This window comes from Ciconia boyciana, chromosome 1 (genome assembly GCF_034638445.1).
Source record: "Ciconia boyciana chromosome 1, ASM3463844v1, whole genome shotgun sequence".
Taxonomy (NCBI): domain Eukaryota; kingdom Metazoa; phylum Chordata; class Aves; order Ciconiiformes; family Ciconiidae; genus Ciconia; species Ciconia boyciana.
Window position 1 is genome coordinate 60,759,653 of NC_132934.1, and position 13,427 is coordinate 60,773,079.

Below are 13,427 nucleotides of genomic sequence, written 5' to 3' on the forward strand. Positions count from 1 at the left end.
AAAGGTGCTGCTGTCTCTCAAGAGAAGGAAAAGTACATTGTCAAAATGCTGCTAGGGCAGATATGCCTGCTAATCTGTTTCTACTGTAATGATCTTAAATACCTTCCTTCTGAACATGATGCATTAAGTATGAAGTGAGCCCTCTCCAGAACCACGTCAGGCTGGGACCTGTCCCAATTGTAATGGAACTAGAATCTTTGCAGTGTCTTAACTAAACTCTTAACATAAATCTTAATGAAGATGCAGGAGCAGTTCAGGAAGAGAGACAAAGTGGCACTACTACTGCCTTTGATGGTCCCTCTCCCCCTGTGACTCTTCAAATCCTTCTGTCTGTCATGTCCCCTGTTTAGCATTGCTTAGCCAGGTTAGATACATTTAACTCCTTTAATGTTTCTGTGTAAGTCTTCTAGTCTAATCCTCCCACATCTTTGTCAACCTTTCTCTGGATTGAAACGGTTACAGATACTTTACTTCTTACTTCATTTTGGTATGTTGTCTTACCTCTTTCTCTCTCCTCCTTCTTTTTCAATACTTTATTAGTGTGCAAGTCTGAATGCAGTTCTGCAGGGGAATATCCCTGCCCTGCAATGCTTAGGTGCTTGTGCTTTGGCCAAACCTGGATGGGAAGCTGGCTCAGGCCTCCCAAACTAGCACCAAGAGAGGAGAAAGAAAGGCTGGGATGCCACGGCCCGCTCTGTTCTGCTGCTTTTGTGAGCCCCAAACCACCTCTGGGCAAAGCCCCGTCCACCTGGCATGGTGCCCAGACCCTAGCCGTCCCCACACCTCTCACTCCTCAGCAGGAGCCCTTTTCAAGCCAAGACTGAACAGCAAAAAGCTGTTTCACTCATGCTGAGAAATGCAATTGATGATGGGGTGCAGGCAGCTTTTGCCTGCCTGTAGTTGAGCAAACTCTACCCATCCACCTGCAGCAGTTAGCCAAATACCCCACAGGCCGAAACTGCCCTGCCCTAGGGGGACAGCACACACAGACACAGAGCTTTCGTTAGCCACAGACACGTGAAAAAACCCTTGTTCCTTCCGCAAAGCCAGCCCAGTTGTACACGGTGTGAGGGAGGAGGCAGCCGGGTGCAAACCCGACTTCCTTCACCCCAGCACGGCCCGGGGCTGCGCTCCCCTTCACACCCTCGTCCCACGGGTACCGGGTGCCTCCCCCGGGCTGCCCCAGCCGCTCCAGTGCCGCGGGAGATGGCCCTGGCACGGGGCTTAACTGGGGGCCGGCCTGGTGGCTCGATCCCGCATCTCCCCCATGCTGGAGCGTCTCCGGGCCTCGCGGCGTCACGCCCTGCCCGGCCTGAGGCAGGGGTGAGGGAGCGACAGTGCGTAAGCAAGCCGGGTGCCCAGAGAGGGCCCCTGACCAGCCTCGGAGGCGCAGGAAGCGAGCGGCCTCCCCTCGGACGCCCCAGCCAGGACGCGGCGGGCCGGCTGGCTGCCGCACCGCCTCTCCCGGGTAAAGGCCGCCCCGCGGCGGGACGCCAGGGGGCGCTGGCAGCCGCCAGCTCCCCGGCCTCCCGCAGGAAGTTTGACCCTCGGCGGCTCCTGTCCGCTGCCTGCCGCGGCTGAGGCGGCGTGACCCTCGGCGGCCGCCGCCGTCTGTTCCTGCTGTTGGCTGGGTGCCCGCGGCCGCGCTGACGCGGAGCCGCCGACCGGGAGCGCCGCCGCCATGAGCCGCAGCTACAACGATGAGCTGCAGTACCTGGACAAGATCGACAAGAACTGCTGGCGGATCAAGAAGGGCTTCGTGCCGAACATGCACGTGCGTGGGAGGGGGCTGGGCTCAACCAGGAGCCCTTGGGTGCCCGGGGGGGCGGAGTAGGGGTGGCCAGGCCCGGCCCGGCCCGGCCCGGCCCGGTCTGGTCCGTTCCGGCCCGGCCCGGCTCGGCCCGGCCAGGCCCGGTGCCGGCCGCCCTGACAGCTCTCCCCGCAGGTGGAGGGCGTTTTCTACGTGAACGACCCGCTGGAGAAGCTGATGTTCGAGGAGCTGCGCAACGCCTGCCGCGGCGGAGGTGCGTCCGGCGGGGAGGAGCGGGGTGGGGGCCCTCTGACCCGGGGGGTGCCCTCACACGCTCCTTGCCGTGGTCTGGAAGCCCTCACTGAGCGCCTGGGTTCACACCACGCTGTCCGTGTGCCCTGAAGGGACCAGGGTGTAGCAGAGGCAGCGGGAGCAGGGCTGGTGCGGGTGCCGGCTGGCGGGTCTGGAGGGGCAGCAAACAGGAATGAGTTTTCTTGCCTCGCCAGCCACTGCGGCCTGGTGAGCAGCACAGGGGTGTCACCTGCAGCTGTAGCATGTTCTGTGCCCAGATTAGATGGGTGGGCACTGCCTTGCCGGCTGCCCTCTGTGCTCTGGAGCGTTCCCTGAATGCCTGCTCTCAGAGTTTACTTTGGTGGGTGCTATAGCCCAGGCCTGTCTGTTCGGTGTGGGGCTGGAGCGCAGAGCTGGATCCAGATCTGACAGCTGGACTGGTGGTAGCACACTTCTGTTGTTAGCACAGATCAGTCTGCATTGGTATTAACACAGCAGAAGAACGACTTTAGCATAATAGCTCATTTAATGAAACTGCAGATTGTGCATAATCCTAGGTGCTTTATACCAGATTAGAATACTTGTTGGTGGCTGACTTCTGATTTGCCAGTGTTTTGAGCAACCTCTTTAGAAAGTGCTTCATTGTGATTACCACGGTCAATTATCAGATTATATACCTTTTTTTTTTTTTCTCTTTTTCAGGTGCAGGTGGCTTTTTGCCTGCTATGAAACAGATTGGGAATGTGGCTGCATTACCCGGCATTGTTCACGTGAGTAACTGCTCTGAAAATTTGTTCTTTTTCTGTTCCTATTTGCCAGGGATTATTGCCTTCTAAATGGGAGCTCTGGTGTGAGAAGGGGTATGGATCAAAGTTCTTTTCAAGACAGTCTGTGTGTTAGGAACCTGTCTCTGAGGAAGGAGTGCTTGCAAGGGTAGGCTGTAAAACTAAGTTGTCAGAAAGGGAAGTATCCACTTACTTCATTGACTGGCTTTTGATGTGAAACTTTTTTAGCATTGCTTTATGCTGTTTCGGTTTGCTTGAGCCACCTTTCTCTCACTGCTCATATTGTCTGTTTGTTGTTTTTGAGTTGCCTCTGCTGACCTGGAATGCATGGAGAAGTGAGGAGAGAGCAGGAGGCAATAATGTTGTCTGTATTGTTGCTGCCCTAATGCTGGTAGTGAGCCGTCTCATGCACTCAACACTTCTTTCCCTCACCCTGTGCATTTTTGGAAGCGAAGCATCAGATATGATGATGCAAGAGGAAAATACTAGGCTGTGTCACTTTTCAAGAAGCGCTAAGTACGATGTGGAAATGATCTTTTTCGCATTCAATATTGCATATATTAATAAGTAACAAATAGCGGGATTTCCTTTTTTTAATTGTTTCTCTTGGTGACTTGGCAAAAGTTTTGAATTTCTGGCTGCAGTAAAAGGCAGCCCATCACGCTGTTAAAATGTCTTAGTGGTCAACCAAAAAAGGAGTAAGGTAAAATAGTAACAACCTGTTAAAATGGGAATTTTGGCTGGTAGTTTGTAGGAGAGATGTTACGATCATCTGTCTATTGAAATCTTCACTTTTTATTTCCAAACCAAGAGCTTTCTTGGTGACAGCAAGGGGAGGCAGAAGAAGCACGTAATCCCACTGAAAACTACTGTTCTTTTTAGTGTATGGTAACGGTTTAACACACATTAAAAAGTTCCAGTTTCAGACAGCTTTCTGGGTGTTCAGGGCTTTTGTTTGTTTGTTTGCTTAAATAGATTGTGGAGTGCTGTTTGTGGTGTCCTAATCTAAAATTGCCAGGCTAGATATACTTTGGACCTGTGGAGCTGTGTAGAAGCATGCTCTTACTTTCTTTAATTAGTAGTAATATCAAAAGGTTCAATTAAAAGAATTATTTTATAAATTAAAATGACACAGCTCCTATCTTGTCCTGTCCTATCAGGATATCATCCTAAAAGGATGACTTTTTCCTGCCTACAGGGTGCAGTCTTTCATCAGTGTTTGATGACAAAGCTAAGAAGAGAAAATGCTGACTGTTTTATGATCCTATTCCATAGCAATTAACTCTTCACTTGTTACATTTACAGTATTTAAATATTGCAGATGTCTCTAGATGGAACTTGGTAAAGACAAACTCATCTTCACTCTTATGTGTCTGCTTTATGCTGCTCATAAGCTATTGCCTGCATAAGTTTTGAATGCAAGGACTCTTGAGTCCAAGAAAAAGCTAGGTTAGAATTCAGTTTGAGATCACAATTTCTACATTTAGGTGCTTAAGCTCCTCTTAAGTTTTCTTGAGATCTGGTCAATAGAACCAAGAGGGCTTCTCAGCTGACTAGCCACTGGGTGTTTACTTCAGAGTGAGATCTGCTCTCTGCTTTCTTTGACTGTCTGTCCTGTAACTGCAGGATACTTACCTGAATTGATGTGTTTACTCTATCCACATCTGAACATCCATTCTCTTTATGGTATATTTGTTTGAAAATGTGACAACCACTGCCACAAGGCAAAGCATAACCAAGGTGACTCTGTGCAGCATAGAGTTTCATAAAACTTTAAAATTTCCTTCATTCTCTTTCAGAGATCAATAGGCCTTCCAGATGTCCATTCTGGCTATGGGTTTGCCATTGGCAACATGGCTGCCTTTGATATGAATGATCCTGAAGCAGTGGTTTCACCAGGTAAGGATGACTGACCTAACCTGCACTGAGAAATATCTGGGATGGCATAAAAATACTTTCTGATATGGCAGGTCTTTACAGTACTTTATATACAGAACCAAAGCAAAAAATATGTGAATTACAGGGAGTTCAAAGGTGCTTAATTCTTGCACTCAGGATCTTTCTTCTTTATGGAGCAGGTGGTTACACTGAAAACTTCTAAACAGTACAGAGGGAATTGCCCTTGTGTTTTTGGCTTGGGCTTGTTATATCCCTCAGTTTTGAAAGGAGAGCACAAGACTTTGAACTTGGGTTTTGCTAGGCTGATAAAGAACTGACTATTTTCTTTGAGCAATGTTTGAAAACATCTTTTGAGAATATTTCTACACTTTATTAAAAATGTGACCTTAAAATATGTCCGTCTTTAATAAACACCTGGGTCTTTAATTACTGATAGTCTGGAGATGCTTTTGTGGTTGTCATGAAACATGATATTCATGTTTCAGGTTTGCTTCAGGCAGTTCCAGTGTTCCTGATTGACTCAAACCCAAGATCTCTTAGTCTGGTATCCCCCCTCTGACACTAGTTTATACCAGAACCTTCATACTAAAGGTGGCATGATTGATCTTTCACATTAGGCCTTGCCCTGCAGCATTTATTTTTATTAAATAGGAAGAGTTAAGCAAAACACTGAAGTTTAATATTCCTTGTAAGTATTTATCACTTATTATAATAACTAGTTATTATTTATTCCAGTGAAGATTCAAAAAGGACTTGCTTTCAGAGACTTGCTTTCAAGAATGTCTTACATGAGGGAGCCATGCTAAGATCTGTCACTTTTCTTCTGACCTTAGGCAGAAGAACAGGAACTTCCTCTCTGCTTTCTGTGGACCGTGTATTTTATAGTTGTGTCTACTTGCTGGAGCAACTTTGTAAACAGAGAGCTGTGTAGGCAATTGCACAGCTATGTCTGTACAGCATATGCTTGAGACTAAAAACCCTTTTTTTTTTTTTTTAAGAGTTTTCAAGTTTTTCTCTGCAAGACTACATTTTTGGCTGTCCTGTAATCTGAGGCTTCACGTAAATCTCTTAAAATGAAGCTTAATGCAGTTCTGCCTTTTTCCCAGCATTGTGTCAGAAAGAAGGTGTAAGATCACAGCATTCAGTACATACTCCTGTCAGCAGGGACACTGATTTAAGATGAATATTCAGCAAATGCTTACCGTCAGCACACTTTCTTTATTAACTCCATGGCTTTTTCTATGTTTCTAGGTGGTGTCGGATTTGACATCAACTGCGGTGTCCGCTTACTGCGTACAAATTTGGATGAAAGTGATGTGCAGCCTGTGAAGGAGCAGCTCGCCCAGGCTATGTTTGACCACATTCCTGTTGGTGTCGGCTCCAAAGGTGTCATCCCCATGAATGCCAAGTAAGAGAATGACTTTGTGCACACATCACTAGAGGGGACATCTCTGGTGTTTATTTTGATGAAAGATTCATCAGTGGGAGACTTTAGAATTACTTTTTCTTTCTTAAACCTCTTTCCATTCTTTCTGCATATGTGCTTCATCAGGAGAACTGGCATAATCATTGATGCACAAAGTCAGCTGTTTCTTCCCCCATTTAAAACCCTGAAATAACTAAAAGTTCTTGAAAGGTTCTTGTTTCTTCTGACATAAAACTTCCATGAATGTGAAGGTATTTTTTTGAAAGGGATGAGAGAGAAAATAGGATGTTCCCTGCATAAGAAAAAGTAATGGCCTATCTAAAGTTAATATATCTCTAGAGCTTGATTTTAATGAAGTATTAAGTTGGACTTCTTGTTAGGGGAGTTGGGGGTTGATTACAAAATCATAGAATAATTTAGGTTGGATGGGATCTCTTGAGGTCATGTCGTCCAACTCCTTGCACGAAGGAGGGCTAACTCTGAAGGTAGGTCTAACAACAAAGTTATATCAGGCTGCTCAGGGCCATGTCCAGTGGAGTTTCGAGTATTTCCAAGGATAACCACCTTATGTAGGTGTTTGATAATTGCAGGGATTTGGAAGAGGCGCTAGAGATGGGTGTGGACTGGTCGCTCCGGGAAGGCTATGCCTGGGCAGAGGACAAGGAGCACTGTGAGGAATATGGAAGAATGCTGCAGGCTGACCCCAACAAGGTCTCCTCAAGAGCAAAGAAGAGGGGCCTGCCTCAGGTAATGTTATGTTTCAGGAGGGCTGTGAGTGCTCCCAGGGTTTAAATGTAAAGGTTAGTGGGTAGTTCCCTAATCTTCTATCTTTTCTTGAAGCTCTGCCTAGCATTTCTGGGCAGGGAGAAAGGTGAGATGGTGGGGCCGTTTCTGAATAATTCTTGTCAGAACTGTAACAGAGGGAAGCGATACTGGGTATACCCAAGGTCCCTGGGGCCACCAGTTTTTCATCAGTTAACACCTGGTGGTTATTTGTGTTCTGTGGCATTTCCCCATCCCCATTTAGTTTTGTTTTTAAGAGACAGGCAGGTTATTCTGCAACTTTTCTCCTTGTTTGCTCAGCAAGTTAGTAGCAGGGCAAGGAAGGATATCATGATAAATGGAACTAGCTCATAACTTTGAATTGCAGTTCAAGGGTTGGATTTCATTTCCATAGATACTATCTCATTGCTCTGAGTGGAACACTTTTGAGATGGCTGTACTAACACTACCATTTGTAAAGCTGTCTTTTATATGACTTCTTGAGTTTTCTGAATTGTGGTGATGCAAGATTATAGCATTTTAACCTCAAAATAATCTTATGTGCTCAATTTTCACGTTTGCCTTGCAAATAAGTGATCATCTGTTACGGACGTGAAAAAATTTGGGCTTGGAAATGGAATATCTTGCTTTAATCTACTGAAAGGTTACAAGTGCCTAATTAACAGAATGTTGTAACTTCCGTGTGGAGTTATAACCAAGTATAAGACTATATATCTGCCTTGCCTATACAAATTGAAGATTAATTCTCAATACTCTGTACTCTTCCCATCTTTCAGCTAGGCCTAAGTAAGCTGGAAAAAGGTGGCAGCACAGTCTGTAGATCCTGGTCCTTTTGTTTAATCACAGTCTTGTTCCAACAATAAAAATAATTATAAATCTGAACAAAGAGGACAGTGATAATGCTACTGTGTTCTCCTTCCTTTCAGTTTATATGAGGATTTTTTTTTCATGGAAAAACTTTTCTAAAATTAAAACCTTGCTGTAGCAATTTGCCTTATTGCCCATATTCCCGTAGCTCTCCCCTGTGCTCCCACATGCTGCTTTACTAGCACTGTCTGATCAATGTGTTGTGATTGGCAGCTGGGGACCCTGGGAGCCGGAAATCATTACGCCGAGATCCAGGTTGTGGATGACATTTACAATGAATATGCTGCCAGGAAGATGGGCATTGACCACAAAGGGCAGGTGTGCGTGATGATCCACAGTGGCAGCAGAGGCCTGGGCCACCAAGTTGCCACAGGTATGATCTGACTGGCGTAGGTACCTGGAGTGAAGCAAACTCTTCAGCATGGTCTTGTTATTGACAGTAAACTCCAGCACCAAAGAGCATTTCTTGCAGTGTAATTGCTGAGTCTATTCTGAGTTGCCTTGACAGGGGTTGTCTGTTTGCAAACAACTGATAATGTTCTGCCACAGATTTGCTTTTGCATTTGAGAAGAAGCTGTAGGTTTGACCATCGGATGGATGAGTTCAGAATACAAATTATAGACACCCATGTTAATCTCACAGATTGAAACAAAACTATGAAGTCACTTAGACTTACTGTTTTTATTTCACAGATGCATTGGTGGCTATGGAAAAAGCTATGAAACGGGACAAAATCATAGTGAACGATCGCCAGCTGGCATGTGCCAGGATTGCCTCTGCAGAGGGACAAGATTACTTGAAGGGAATGGCAGCTGCTGGAAACTATGCGTGGGTCAACCGCTCTTCTATGACTTTTCTAACAAGACAGGTAGGAACAGAGTTGTCTCTGATGGAAATATTTTGGTACACATCTCCTGCTTTATCACAGACATGGAACAGAGTAGCTGCAGTATTTGACATCATTTTCATTTCAGTGCTGCTTAAACTGTTTTTTCTGGAGAGACTTACACAAAGCTGCAGTCATGGCAAGCCATCTAACACCTCTCAACATCACTGGATTGTACTTGCAGAAGCCACTTAGGCAATATTTTTGAAAATTCCTTGAACTGGATGAAGTGGATACAAGAAAATTGTTTTTACACTGCTGAAGCCATCTTTTCAGAGTTGCAAGAATTTGTTTAGCTGATATCTGGCTGAATTCTAGCATTGTTTATCTGCCCACTGGCAGCTTTAATCTAGACAGCCCAATTCTGTCACACTCAGCAATGTTGTATTCAATTCCATTGTGGCTGAATTTGACTGAAGTTTCTGAGCTGCCATGCCAACTGTTTAGGTCACTGACTTGTCAGTGAGAAACATTTTCAAGCAACTTTGTTCCTTTTAATTCGTAAAATATTGTAAATATTCCACATGTACACAGCAGTTACGTTCTTGTATTTCACATCCTGACTTGCTCTTTTTAGGCCTTTGCCAAAGTCTTCAACACAACCCCAGATGACCTTGATATGCATGTTATCTATGATGTGTCTCACAACATTGCCAAAGTGGAGCAACATGTAGTGGATGGAAAGGAGCGGACTCTGCTGGTGCACAGAAAGGGATCAACCAGGGCCTTCCCTCCTCACCATCCTCTTATCGCTGTGGATTATCAAGTAAGTTTAGGTGTGGGAGAAGGAAATCAGAAGAGAATTCTGGATGCATCAGACAGTTTTAGGGTCCCTAACAGAGATCTAAATGCTGCGAGTTCCTTTTTTGAGCTAACAGCGCTGGAACCCTAATGGGTTGGCAACATTCTGCTTGTCTGTGTGTTAGATCTTCGGGGCACTGAGCTGCCTCTTCTGCTCCATGCCCACAGTGGTTGGAAGATCATGAAGGGAAAGAAGTGTTTCATACCTAGGGCAGGCTTCAGTGATTTGCCTTGTCTGTCTGTTGGATGCAAGTCTTTTGGTCTGCTGGTCTACATCTTTCAGTGCCGTTAGTTCTCCAGAATCCTTGATATCAGGCACCTGAGGCAAGCAGGGATGCTCTGAGGGAATGTGAACCTGACCTCCTTTTCTGGAGATATAGTTCCTCTCAGACTTTTATTAAGAATGAGTTTTTTAGGCTTTTTCTTGTGAATTAATACTTTGCATCCACAGCTGACTGGGCAGCCTGTTTTGATCGGCGGGACTATGGGCACCTGTAGCTATGTTCTTACTGGCACAGAGCAAGGCATGACTGAGACCTTCGGAACTACTTGCCATGGAGCTGTAAGTCAAAAAGTTATTTCAGGAAGGGATTGGAATGGGATTGTCATCCAGAGAACAAGATTGTTCAAGGGTCATCCAGTGCGTGATTCATCTGTTGGTCATACAACTAGAGAGTAGTCTTGCCACAGTAATCCCAGCCCAGGAGAACTGCAGGCTAGTAGTCCTCTTTGTCCCTTTCTGAGTAGTTTTGACTACTCCCACAGAAAATTTAGGGGGTGCAGCTTTATACAGGGCAAATGTTAGGATGAAGATGTGGAGAATTACCTCCTTTTACCAAATTCTGATATCTCTGAGCTAACAAGAAGGATTAACTGTGCTGAAGCTGTCCATATAAAACTCCTCAGTAGTTAGAAGAAGGTGTTTTCTCTCCTGTTATTTACAGTGTGAGACAGGATGATTGAGGAAGATAAATAGCTTCCAGTAGAACTCCGACTCCTGAATACTGTCCAACAGGTGGTTTGGGTAAAAAGACACTTGCAGACTAGTATGTTATACATGTGAAACTTTCCTACCCATCATATCAGATGTGTGATTTTGCAGGAGCCCATCACCTAAAGACTAAATTAATTTCCCATTTTGTGGCTTACTGTGGTCTGTGCTCTCAGACATTCTGTGTTTGCTTATAATGTAATAATGTTTTTCCAAACCACTACAAAAAATAGAACTAACAAAACTGCTGTCCAGGGTCGTGCGCTGTCTCGAGCCAAATCTCGACGTAACTTGGACTTCCAGGATGTATTGGACAAGCTGGCTGACATGGGCATTGCCATCCGTGTTGCTTCTCCCAAACTGGTCATGGAAGAAGTGAGTTTAATATTTCATTATCTGAGAGGGAAAAGGGAGTCTTGCTCCTTGGCTGAATGACCCTCCCTGACTTGATTTTGTGCAGTGCTAAGTGATTGCTAGTACTCTAAATGCACACCTTGTGTGATTTCTGATACAGCTATCCAACTTTTTGGAAAATAATGTGAAGTCTTCCCTGTCCCTAAAATCCTGCTGAAAGGGGAGATGCCTGTTTGACAGGTTTTGGGGGTATGGTTTTTTCCTCTTCTGCCTGGTGATGGGAATAATTACTATCAACCCTGAGAAGTCTTTGTGTGAGCATCACAAAAGTAGTTATGTTTTATGGATTCTTTTCTTGAATGATGTTCTCCCAGCTTTAAACTTACTATACACTGCAGCTGTCATGTAGATTATTAGTAGTGTATGAGATCCGCCTCTTTTGAGATGAATTCCTATATTTGCTAAAGAAGAAAACTCTGGCTAGAAAACTGAATATTATGACTTCCAGTTCCTCTGCATTAACATGATAGAATGTCTTTTCTGTTCACAGCCTCACTCATAGAAGCGTGTTAATCTTTTAGAACTATGCTGTTATAGGTGTTGGTGTTGTACAAACATGTTGATCACATTAAAATCTCTATTTAAGAGCAGCTTCCTTGTTAGAATGCTGGAGGGGGAAGCTTTAGAGTTCAACCCTGATTCCTGTCACTAAGGGGCAGTGAAGATAAATCTTAAAGGCTATCTGTAAGGATAGTTGGATAGTTGGAGTGACTTCCTGCCAGATAATGAGGCTTGACATTCTCACATGCTAATGGGCTGGATTATCTGAGAACATAGGGAAAACTAAACCAAAATAGCTAGTATTTTATCTGAAATATGGTGAAAGCTTATTTGGAAAGCTAAGTGTCTCATAGATATGTAAGGTAGCCAGATTCTCAATATGTTCACCTACTTCTACACCCTCAATTCATATGATTCTATTTTTGCAAAGAGAAGAGGGGATATCAAAAGCCTACATCTAACTTCCTGTGACTTTGGGTTGTTTATAGTTTTGTCTTTTTTTTTTTTTTCTCCTCTCTTTCCCCTCCAGGCACCAGAGTCTTATAAGAACGTGACAGATGTGGTTAACACGTGCCATGCAGCTGGCATTAGCAAGAAAGCCATTAAACTGAGACCTATTGCTGTTATAAAAGGCTAGGAACTGACAAGGCAGCAGAAACACACCAACATCTCCAGGCCTTACACAAAACTGACTAGAACCATCATCTTCCCACACCTCTTGGACTCTGCAGGGTGCTCAGATATCACATCCCTGTTCTGGAAACACAACAGTTGAGGTTACCCCTATTTTTAACCACTCCTAGGCATAATTAATGCCCTCCACCCCCCTCCTTGTTAAATGGTATTCTTTTCTTGTGAGGAAAGGGCAAAGAAATAAGTAAGTCTTGGTTTTTATATGCAGTCCCTCCCCCATTTGCCTGATGATTCCACAGGCAGGACTTCAGACTTGCCTGAGTTGTCACTAATTGCTGTGCTGCAAGACCACCTCCATCAGCGAAGATGGCGTATGAACCAGACCTGCTGTCTCCGCACCTGAGTGCCTGGAGCTCTCTCTGTGTATAGAAGTACTCTGACAAGGCAGGGTATCATGCTTCTGGGCAGGGAGAGGTTGCTCTGTTTGCAGATACCTTTATGCATAGTCTATATTGTTGCATGTTTTGTGGCAATTGGGTAAGAAATACGGAGTCGGGAGTGGTCTCCCGCTTGGGTTGAGAGGGACTAGCTAGGCTTGAGGCACAGTCCTCCCCTCTTCCCCCACCCTCTCCCATTTAACACAGCACCCGGTGTACTTGGTTCAGTACAAGTAGGTGTTCCACAGTCTTTCCACAGAATTTCCACAGTGGAAATTCTAGTAGGACTGAGTATGTTGCTTTGAAAGGTTTTGTTTGCCCAGTAAAAGTTGTGACTTAACAACTTATAGATGTGGTAATCCAACATTTTGCAAAGTCCTAAGCATGTAAAAGTTGGATTGGATAATACTGCTTACTGTGTCCTGCAGCTCTGATTCAAGTGAGTCCAGTAGCAGGGTCAGGCCCAGTATGATGTGACTTCTGATGTTCCTTTGCATTTATTAACCAAGACTGGAGGGGAAGCTGACCATCCCCACTGGATCATTTTGGGGATTACAAATAAAATGGGAAGATGGATGCTGCAGTGTGTCTGTGTCATGTTTATTCTGTGGCTAAAATGTCTGTTGTCCACTTTTAAGTACATATATGAGCTTGAAACCCACCACATTTTGTGACTTCAGCTGATGGATCTTGCAAAGAAATGTGCAGATCGCAGAATTTCTTGCAGGATACAAGAGAAGGGCAATGCAGTGCTGTTTTCTCAACTTGGTTATGACAAGAGTGTGATAGCTACCATTGTCTTTCTGAGGGCCTGCTGGGTCCACCTCACTGGATAGGGGATGGAGCTTGCCTGTAAGCCTGTATGCAGACACAAGAGGGCGGCTGGAGGAAAATAAAACCTCAAAGCAAGAGTGGAGCCCTGCCAAGGGACTCATGTAAAAGGAGCAGATAGTGATTGATAGA

General features: G+C 45.0%; 1 protein-coding gene across 1 annotated transcript; it reads left to right on the forward strand.

The window, feature by feature from the left end:
* The first annotated feature begins 1,551 nt into the window (after window positions 1-1,551).
* On the forward strand, window positions 1,552-13,040 carry RTCB (RNA 2',3'-cyclic phosphate and 5'-OH ligase). The gene is made up of 12 exons (XM_072870359.1): window positions 1,552-1,774; window positions 1,946-2,024; window positions 2,744-2,811; window positions 4,626-4,725; window positions 5,977-6,133; window positions 6,742-6,898; window positions 8,015-8,174; window positions 8,494-8,669; window positions 9,265-9,453; window positions 9,940-10,050; window positions 10,735-10,854; window positions 11,924-13,040. Exons 1-12 carry the CDS (start codon window positions 1,682-1,684, stop codon window positions 12,029-12,031), a joined length of 1,518 nt encoding a protein of 505 aa, XP_072726460.1. The 5' UTR covers window positions 1,552-1,681; the 3' UTR covers window positions 12,032-13,040.
* The last annotated feature ends 387 nt before the right edge of the window (window positions 13,041-13,427 follow it).